Source organism: Nicotiana sylvestris, chromosome 7 (assembly GCF_000393655.2).
Source record: "Nicotiana sylvestris chromosome 7, ASM39365v2, whole genome shotgun sequence".
Lineage (NCBI taxonomy): Eukaryota > Viridiplantae > Streptophyta > Magnoliopsida > Solanales > Solanaceae > Nicotiana > Nicotiana sylvestris.
Genome location: NC_091063.1, coordinates 2,873,977 through 2,884,386, shown reverse-complemented (window position 1 = coordinate 2,884,386; position 10,410 = coordinate 2,873,977). Strand labels below are relative to the sequence as shown.

At 42.5% G+C, this 10,410-nt stretch overlaps 1 protein-coding gene across 1 annotated transcript; it reads left to right on the top strand.

Moving 5' to 3' along the window:
• Positions 1–5,199: 5,199 nt before the first annotated feature.
• Positions 5,200–9,037, top strand: LOC138872675 (uncharacterized). The gene is made up of 2 exons (XM_070151085.1): positions 5,200–5,648; positions 8,725–9,037. Exons 1-2 carry the CDS (start codon positions 5,200–5,202, stop codon positions 9,035–9,037), a joined length of 762 nt encoding a protein of 253 aa, XP_070007186.1.
• The last annotated feature ends 1,373 nt before the right edge of the window (positions 9,038–10,410 follow it).

The window sequence follows — 10,410 nt, the reverse complement described above, 5'->3', positions numbered from 1 at the left end:
TGGTGGTGCTGAAAAATGCGCAAACTGCTTCATCGAGGACGACGAATTCTTCTGGTGGGGGTCGTTTGTTAACCCCTTGACAAAGGCCCTCGACAGTGTGGGTTGTGACAAGGATTTTCATGATGGCCTTGGCACACAACCTGAAAAATTGGGCAACATCATGATGGGCTGCTCGGCATGACGGACAGTGCGGGTTCGACAAACGCACCTTGAACGGAAGCAAGGCGCATTTTAATTAGATGTGCGGGTTGGCAAAAAAATGGCAAGGCAAAGCTATGTCAAGCAGGGGAAAAGACATGGCAAAGCAAGGCAGGACAAGGCGGGACAAGCAATGACAAATGATATGGGCAGATTTGATCAAGTCGGGGGCAACTTGACATGGGTGGGCAACTTTGACAATGAACGTGTGCGGCTAAGTCAGTGGGTGGCGAGATGTGGCAATGACATTGGCGCGGAGCAGTGTGAAAGGCAAAGTTGGGTGCAATGCCAGCCTTGGCACAAAGCAGTTGGGCAAAAATCAGACCAAGTTGTGCACAAGCAACAGTTGGAAAACATGTGCCAAGCACATGGGAAGCAGTTGGCAGTTGCAACCTCTTCCAAGACATGCTGATCATGGCCTAAAAGTGTGCCCACATTTTTGTACTTTGTCTTAACTTGTTGGCCATTAGTTGGGGCTTGTCAACTGATTGTAGCCTTATAAATTCTTGCCTAGGCTGTCCAAAACGGGGCAGAAAACTTAGTCTAAGGCATTGTGAAGCCAAATACGTCTAAGTTATTTCCTAAGGGTGGGAAAACCATTTTGGGGCAGGGAATTAGGGAATTCTTTGTCTCGGCCATAGGTTTGGCTGTTGTGTTCTTGTATTCACTTATTAATACAAGTTGGGAAGAAATTCCTGTATATCGTGTGTGCCTTTATCTACTATTTTGCTGCCTCATTCTAAGTGAAAACGTCCCTAAAAATAAAACTAAGTGTTGGAAAGGCTGAAGTCAAGGCTAGGTTTGACTGACGCACAGAGGTGAACCTCGGGCTAAGTTTGAGTGACACAAATCACCCCTGTGACATTATCCATGCTTCGTGTAAGTCTTTAATTATTATTGGTATTGACCTTAGTAAGTGTCAAGTCGACCCCTCGTCACTACTTCTTCGAGGTTAGACTGGATACTTGTTGGGTACATGTTGTTTATGTACTCTTACTATGCTTCTGTACTTAATTGTACAGGATCTGAGACAGGTACATCTGGTTACCCATCTGGTATGCATCGTTGATATTAGGCCGAGATTCCACGGTGAGCTGCTCCCTTCCTATGACGTTCAGCAGCATGATGAAGGCTCTATTTGTTTTGACTGTCTATTCTATTTTAGATAGTATGATAGATTTATTCTTTTGTATATTATACTAGATGCCCATATACTTGTGACACCAAGTCTTGGCACATACATTGGTAGACTATTCTTTTGGGTTGTATATTTTATTACTTTAAGTTGCTAATTATCACTTGTTTTAAATTCAAGTTAAGAAAATGCTGGAGTTGTTTCGGTAAAGTAAAATGAGAACATACTAATATCTTCAGGTTGGCTTGCCTGACAACGGTGTTGGGCGCCATCATGACCTATAATGAAATTGGGTCGTGACAACATGGTATCAGAGCACTAGGTTCACGTAGGTCTCACCAGTCATGGGCAAACTTAATAGTGTGTTGCGGATTAGTACGGATACGTCTATATTTATCTTCGAGAGGCTATAAGGTGTTAGAAAACTACTCTTTATTCATTTCCTATCGTGCAATGGTTGTTATACTAAATTTCCCTCTTCTATTATCTCACAATAGTGAGTGCACGCATGACAGATGTTCTAGACCTAGGAGGAGCTGCTCCCGCCATTGCTAGAGTCTGAGGGAGGGCACCGACCCGAGGTAGGAGACGAGGGCATCCCAGAGCTGCCCCAGTAGCACCACTGGTGGATCCTGTAGGAGATCCTATTATTAAAGATCAGGGCGATGTGCCCGCAGCTGAGCCTACCCCGATGGACTTTATGATAATACCGGGTTTCTAGGAGGTCATGGGCCGTATGTTGCAGGTCATGGACTTCATAACTCAGGCTGGTTTATTTCCAGTGGATCCAGCTACATCCCAGGCGGGAGAGGGAGCACAGACCCCTACTGCTCAGGCTCCTAGTCATGCAACTGTAGTGTATCAGACTTCGGGTGCACTACCCGCAGATAGGACTCAGTCAGTTGCTGCAGTGGTACCCGAGCCTAGACCAGCTTCGGATGGTGACCCGCAGAAGTTATTGGACAGATGGAATAGGCTACACCCTCCTATCTTAGGGGGTAAGAGTCATGAGGATGCCCAGGATTTCATTGATAGGTGTAGGGACAGACTGCACAACATGAGGATATTGGAGTCTCATGGGGTTGACTTCACTACTTTCTAGCTGGAGGATAGGGCCCGTAGATGGTGGAAGTCTTATGTTCTTGGTAGGCCAACAGGTTCTCCTCCCATCACTTGGGGTCAGTTCACACAGTTATTCCTGGACAGGTATATCCCACCCTCTGAGAAAGAAGAGCTACGGTATTAGTTTGAGCAGCTTGAGCAGGGTTAGATGTCAGTGACCGACTATGAGGCGAGATTTTCTGAGTTATCCCGCCATGCACTGATGATACTTCCTACTGATGTAGAGAGGGTGTGGAGGTTCGTTGCAGGGTTGCATTCTGGCATTAAGGCCAACATGGCCCGAGAGGTGGAGATGGGGACTCCTTATCTGATAGTGGTGGAGATTGCTCGGAGGATTGAGGGCTACCGTCTAAGAGGTAGGGAGCAAATGCAGCAGGACAAGAGGGCTAGATTCTCCGAAGAGTTCAGAGGTGCCCGGCTAGGGGCAGAGGTCAGTTTGGGAGGGGTCAGCCTAGCAGGCCCCCATATTTAGCACCACCACCTCCTCGAGGTGCTCCAGCACTCCCCTATCTCAGCGCCATCCCAGAGAGTTCCTATTGTCCGCCAATTATTCAGGGTTCCTCCAGTGGGTATTCAGGTCCACAAAGTTCTTCCGGTTCCTATTTCAGTGCTATGCCTGAGAGTTCATACCGTCCACCAGCTATTTAGGCTTTTTCCAGTGGGCAGGCCATCAGGGCAGTAGGTCACCGCACCGCGGGGTTGTTTTGAGTGTGAAGACCTTTGTCATATGAGGAGATATTGCCCGAGGCTTCGGGGCAAGGCAATACAGTAGGGTCAACAACCCATGATTACAACACCGGTTGCCCAACCGCCTAGAGGTGAATGCCAGACAGGGAGTGGTCAGCCAGCTATTGCTTAGTCAGGTGGAGGCCAACCAGCCGGCGCTCTAGCCAGATTCTATGCCATTCCGGCCAAAGTAGATGCATTGGCCTCAGATGCTGTTATCACATGTATTATTTCCGTCTGTGGTAGGGATGCTTCAGTGCTATTTGATCCAGGGTCTACTTATTCATATGTGTCATCTCTGTTTGCTCATTTCTTGGTTATTCCTTATGAGCCTTTGGGTACTCCTATTCATGTGTCCATTATTGTGGGCGATTCTGTTGTTGTGGATCAAATCTACTAGTCCTGTGTGGTCACATTCTATGATTTCGAGACTAGAGCAGATCTTTTGTTGCTTGATATAACCGACTTTAAGGTCATCCTGGGCATAGATTGGTTATCTCCATATCACACCATTCTAGATTGCCATGCCAAGACTGTTACATTAGCAATGCTAGAGTTGCCAAAGTTGGAGTGGAAGGGTTCCTCAGTTAATACATCTAGTCGGGTTATATCTTTTTTGAAGGCTCGACATATGGTCAAGAAGGGCTGTTTGGATTATCTAGCTTATGTTTAGGACACCACCGCAGAGTCTCCGATGATTGATCCAGTTCCAATAGTCCAGGAGTTCACCGGTGTATTTCCTTTTGACCTTCTTAGCATGCCACCAGATCGTGATATTGATTTTTGTATTGATTTATCTCTAGGTACCCAGCCTATATCGTTTCCACCATACCGTATGGCTCCAAAAGAGTTGAAGGAGTTGAAGGAGCAGCTTGAGGAGTTGTTAGCAAAGGGGTTTGTTAGACCAAGTGTGTCACCTTGGGGTGCACCAGTGTTGTTTGTAAAGAATAAGGATGGGACCATGCGGATGTGCATTGATTACCATCAGTTGAACAAGGCTACCATCAAGAACAAGTACCCGTTACCGCGCATTGATGATTTTTTCGACTAGTTGCAGGGTGCTAAGGTGTTCTTTAAGATCGACTTGAGACCTGGGTACCATCAGTTGAAGATTCGGGACTTAGATGTTCCGAAGACTGCTTTCCATACTAGATATAGTTATTATGAGTTTTTGGTGATGTCCTTTGGCTTGACTAATACCCCAGCAGCTTTTATGGATTTGATGAATAAGGTGTTCAGACCTTATATTGATTCCTTTGTTATTGTCTTCATTGATGACATCTTGATATACTCACGTAGCTTGGGGGAGCATGAGCATCATTAGAGAGTTGTGCTTCAGACCTTGCGAGAGTAGAAGCTATATGCTAAGTTCTCCAAGTGGAGTTTTGGCTAGAGTCAGTGGCATTCTTGGGGCATATTATGTCAGGAGAGGGTATTAAGGTGGATCCCAAGAAGATTGAGGCAGTTCAGAGTTGGCCACATCCTACTTCAGTGACCGAGATCGGGAATTTCCTGGGGTTAGCAGGTTATTACAGTCGATTCGTGCAGGGCTTTTCATCTATTGCATCACCTTTGACTATATTGACCTAGAAGGGTGCTCCTTTCCGTTGGTCCGATGATTGTGAGGCAAGCTTTCAAAAGCTCAAGACAACTTTGCCTACAACACCACTCCTAGTGTTAACTTCCAGTTTGGGATGTATACTGTGTATTGCGATGCCTTACGCGTAGGCTTGGGTTGTATATTGATGCAGGAGGGGCGAGTTATTGCATATGATTCGTGTCAGCTGAAGATTCATGAGAAGAATTATCCTGTGCATGATCTAGAGTTGGTCGCGATTGTTCATGCTTTTAAAATATGGAGGCATTATCTGTATGGGGTGTCATGTGAGGTATATACTGATCATCACAACTTACAACATTTGTTCAAGCAGAGGGATCTCAATTTGAGGCATCATAGATGGCTTGGGTTATTGAAGGATTATGACATCACCATTCTTTATCATTCGGGATAGGCAAATATGGTCGCAAATGCCTTAAGTAGGAAAGCAGAGAGTATGGGTATCTTGGCATTCATTTCAGCAGAGGAGAGGCCACTAGCTTTGGACATTCAGTCCTTGGCTAACAGACTTGTGAGGTTGGATATTTCAGAGCCCAGCCGAGTCCTTGCGTGTGTGGTCACTCAGTCTTCATTATTGGGGAAGATCAAGGCCCGACAGTTTGATGATCCGCATTTGGCAGCTCTTAGAGAGACGGTGCTACAGGGTATTTCCAAGGAGGTTTCTATTGGAGAGGATGGTATTCTGCAACTCCAGGGTCACCTATGTGTTCCTAATATTGATGGCTTGAGGGAGAGGATTCTAGAGGAGGCATACAGTTCACGACATTCCATTCATCTGAATGCTACGAAGATGTATCGTGACTTGAGGAAGTATTATTGGTGGCGGCGGATGAAGAAAGACATAGTGCAGTATGTGGCTAGGTGTTTGAATTGCTAGCAGGTTAAGTATGAACACCATAGGCCAGGTGGCCTACTTCAACAGATGCCTATACCTGAGTGGAAGTGAGAGCACATTACTATGGACTTCGTGGTTGGGTTGTCGCGGACCTTGCAGAAGTTTGACGTAGTGTGGGTCATTGTTGATAGGTTGACCAAGTCGGCCCACTTTATTCCAGTAGCGACTACTTATTCTTCAGAGAGGTTGGCACAAATCTACATTTGGGATATAATTCGGTTGCACAGTGTGCCCGTTTCCATCATATTAGATAGAGGCCCTCAGTTTACTTCGCATTTTGGAGAGTCATTCAGAGTGATTTGGGGACCCGTGTGGAGCTCAACATAGCATTCCATCCCCAGACCGACGGACAGTCGGAGCAGACAATTAAGATTTAGGAGGACATGCTTAGAGCATGTGTGATTAACTTTGGAGGGCAGTGGGATCAGTTCTTGCCCTTGGCCGAGTTTTCTTACAACAACAGCTATCAGTCCATTATCGAGATGGCTCCATTTGAGGCTTTATATGGTCGGCGATGTTGTTCTCCCATCGGGTGGTTTGAGCCTGGTGAGGCTAAATTGTACGGTACAAACTTGGTGAAAGATGCCTTGGAAAATGTAAAGTTGATTCAGGAAAGCTTCGCACAACACAGTCTAGACAGAAGAGTTATGCGGATCAGAAGGCGCGTGATGTATCATTCATGGTCGGTGAGAAGGTTCTCTTGAAAGTCTCGTCGATGAAGGGTATTATGAGATTCGGGAGGAAGGTCAAGTTGAGCCCCAGGTTTATAGGCCCATTTAAAGTGTTGTCACACCTCCTTTTTTACACCCAAGGAGTATATAAGAGAGTTTTTCCAATTTAAGTGACATAAATCGCAATGAGATTATTTAATTTAATCAAAGTCTCCACTTGGAATAATTTATGGTGTCCCAAGTTACCGGTTTATTTTTAAATTCCAAATCGAGGAAAATTGACTTTATTTAAAAGTCTGCGAAACTAGAAATTCGGGTAAGGAATTCTGTTAACCCGGGAGAAGGTGTTAGGCATTCTCGGGTTCTGTGGTTCTAGCACGGTCACTTAACTATTAATAATTGGCCTAATTATCTGATCAATTACAAGTTTTAAACCTACTGTGCATTTTTATCTTTATAACCGCTTTTAATTACTTATAGAACTGCTTTTTAGGGTTTATGAAATTATTTCTTGAACAAGTTACGATTGTCGTACACTTGCCGTTTTGGTACACGTTGCAAACCACACTAGATGAAATGTGCCCGCAGTTCATGACATGTTTATTAATTTTCAAAGTTGTGGTCGGGTCACATGAAATACACATCCGAATTTAAAATTATGTACCATGACTATGCCACGGGAACCGTACCCATAGTCACGATAGTTAATTAATCGCGCCTTAAGGAAACTACGATATTCATAATTATTTCTTTCTAAGTTTACGATTATTGCAGAGTCGTGATATATGGAATATGGAGTGTTTGAGAATCATTAGCTCTTATTAACAAGTTATTTACAACTTCACAAGTTCTTGCTATTCTATTTATGATTTAAAACTAGTTATAGACAAAAGAAGTCAAAACAAGAAAATCAACGAGTAAAGTTGACAAATACACTATCAGAACCACTAATTAAACAAAAATACATCCATGATGTTCATGTTCATATAACGAATTGGTAAGGAATCATATGATTAAGCATTCATGTTCAGTTTGGTATATACCTAAAAGGTTCTGTCCTTCAAAATCAGACATGACATATCAACGTTTAAACAAATCTGCTACTGAATTACAAATGACTAAGGAACAATTTGCGCATTCCAAATAGACAAACAAAAAGAATCAAATTAACTTGGCCACGAGTATCCATTAGCAACAAACCTGGTGGACTTTAAGCCATTGGGCTTTAAAGTAGAAGAAGTGTGAATTAGAAATGGAGGGAAACAAAATGGAGGGAAAATGAAAAATTTGAAGAAGTGAACTTTTGTCTTGCACTTTGTCCCTCATTGGTGAGGGACAACCACATTTGTGTGCATATATATAGAATCACTTCTTAAAGCTCTTAAAAGGAGTTGAAGAGAATGAACTCTCGCGCCGTCGTCGCTCGCTCGCTCGCTCGTCTTTGGCTTTGGCTTTGGCTTTCGATTTGGATTTGGATTTGGCAAATGATCGATAAGATTATTTTTTGGACAAAATTTATTTAATTATTTAATAATTAATTAAATTCCAAATCACTGCTAAAAATACGCCAGAATCCTGCTGAAGATTCAGAGGGTCACTCTGGCCGCGGTTCTACCGCTACCGCGGTTTTGCCGCGGTCGCGGTAGAACCGCGGCGGGCAGCGTATTCTTCTGAAAAGGCACCTTTTCCAGACACCTCTTCTGATAATTGCCTATAAATTCTGGGGCAAGACTCCATTTTCGATATACGAAAAAAAACACTCCAGAACTTCTTTCTTTCTGAATACACTGCATCCTAATTCATAGTCTCTCTCTCTCAAATTCGTAAGTGTGATTTTTCTCCGTTCTTTGAGTTCGTTGGTATCCTGCAGTTTGTATTGCCACTGTTGCAGGAAGGTTTATTCTGTTTTATCCAGGGAGGATTTAATCCATTACCTTGGCAATGTGTGAGGGGGTTAAAATTCCTTAAGGACGCACAAGAAAATTGTGGACTCAGAATATTTCTTATTGTTTACTGTTTTTTGTTCCAGTTTTTCCTTCTAACAGTTTTTCTTTAGTTTCTTCCTAATTTGTGTTTCCACACAGGATTGATAACAAGCTTAAGGAATATATATATATTAAACTGTTATCTATATTTTGTATACTGGTTTGGAGACTAAAGCCTTCGTGCTTTCTACTCCAATAATTGTTCTGTCCGATTTAAAGTATAACAAAACTTTACTGGAATAAGAAACGTACGGGTTTGAAGTATATAAAAACTTCACCATTGTTACGTGTTGTGTGTTTGGTTTGGTATTCAGTTTGAAGATATCAAAACTTCACTGATTTAACAAAGTTCTATTTTGTTTCCAACTCTACAGAAACATGTCGAATGAAAACCAAACTAATGGAAATGTTGCGGGAACGGGTGCTACTGTTACGAGTGTTGCTGCCTCGTCAAGCCGTTCAACTCCTGCTCATGCTATGGCACCAGCAGAAAAACCCGGAAAGTTTTCCGGTATTGACTTCAAACGTTGGCAAATGAATATGCTCTTCTATCTGACTACGTTGAGTTTGCAGCGATTCATCAAGGAGGATCTTCCGGTCCTGGCTGAAGGCACTCCGGATGACGAACGATTTGTGGTAACTGAAGCATGGAAACATTCTGATTTCTTGTGCAAAACTACATTTTGAGTTGTTTGGAAGATTGCTTGTACAATGTCCATAGTGTCATGGAAACTTCAAAAGCATTATGGAATGCGCTTAAGAAGAAGTACAAGACTGAGGATGCCGGACTTAAGAAGTTCGTGGCTGCAAGGTTTTTGGATTTCAAGATGATTGACACTAGGTCGGTCATAACTCAAGTCCAAGAATTACAAGTCATTGTGCATGATCTCCTTGCTGAAGGTATGACCCGAATCAATAATTTTATTAATAATATTTTTCGTGTTATTAATTGTGAATTTATTATTGAAGGTATGGTCATAAATGAGGCCTTCAAGTCGCCGCTTTCATTGAGAAGTTACCTCCGTTGTGGAAGGACTTTAAGAACTATCTTAAACACAAGTGGAAGGAGATGACACTTGAAGACTTGATTGTTCGTTTGAGGTTAGAAGAAGACAACAAAAATGCTGAAAAGAAGTCATGTGGAAACTCGACAATAATAAGGGCTAACATTGTTGAGGAGGCGCCACATTATAAGAAGAGGAAGAAGGCTTCTGGACCAAAGAATTACCCAAGCAAGAAAAAGTTCAAGGGTAATTGCCACAACTGTGGAAAATCTGGTCATAAGGCCGTGGATTGTCGTGCGCCAAAGAATGATAAGAAGAAAAAGAATCAAGCTAACATGATTGAAGATGAAATGGAGGACTTATGTCCCATGTTGTGTGAATGCAACTTGGTAGGAAATCCAAAAGAATGGTGGATAGATTCTGGAGCCACCCGCCATGTTTGTGCTAAGAAGGAGTTATTTTCTTCTTATGCCCCCGCAGGACCCGACGAGACAATCTTCATGGGAAATTCATCTACGGCCAAAATTGAAGGAGTTGGCAAGATTGTGTTGAAGATGACGTTGGAAAAAATAGTGACTCTAAACCAAGTCCTCCATGTTCCAAAAATTCGCAAGAATCTTGTGTCTACCTTACTTCTTGTCAAGAATGGATTCAAATGTATTTTTGTTTCTAATTGTGTTGTACTAAGTAAGAATGATGTTTATGTAGGAAAAAGTTACCTGAATGAGGGCCTTTTAAGCTAAATGTAATAGCAGTTCCTATAAATAAAGTTAATGCTTCTTCTTACTTACTTGAGTCAAACATTTTATGGCATGCACGCTTAGGTCACGTCAACTTCAAAACATTGCGAAAAATGATAAATTTAGAAGTATTGCCAAAATTTGATTGCATTAATTGTAAATGTCAAATATGTGTGGAATCAAAGTATGTTAAGCATCCTTATAAGTCCGTTGAAAGGAATTCAAGTCCTTTAGACTTAATTCATACAGATATTTGCGACATGAAGTCAACACCATCTCGCGGTGGGAAAAAGTATTTTATTACTTTTATTGATGA

Bases quoted from the DNA above. Each gene is read 5' to 3' on its own strand.
- LOC138872675 (XM_070151085.1), top strand. From the start codon at position 5,200: ATGGTCGCAAATGCCTTAAGTAGGAAAGCAGAGAGTATGGGTATCTTG. The intron at 5,649-8,724 runs GTATGTGGCTAG...CCAACTCTACAG, and splicing joins ATGAAGAAAGACATAGTGCA to AAACATGTCGAATGAAAACC.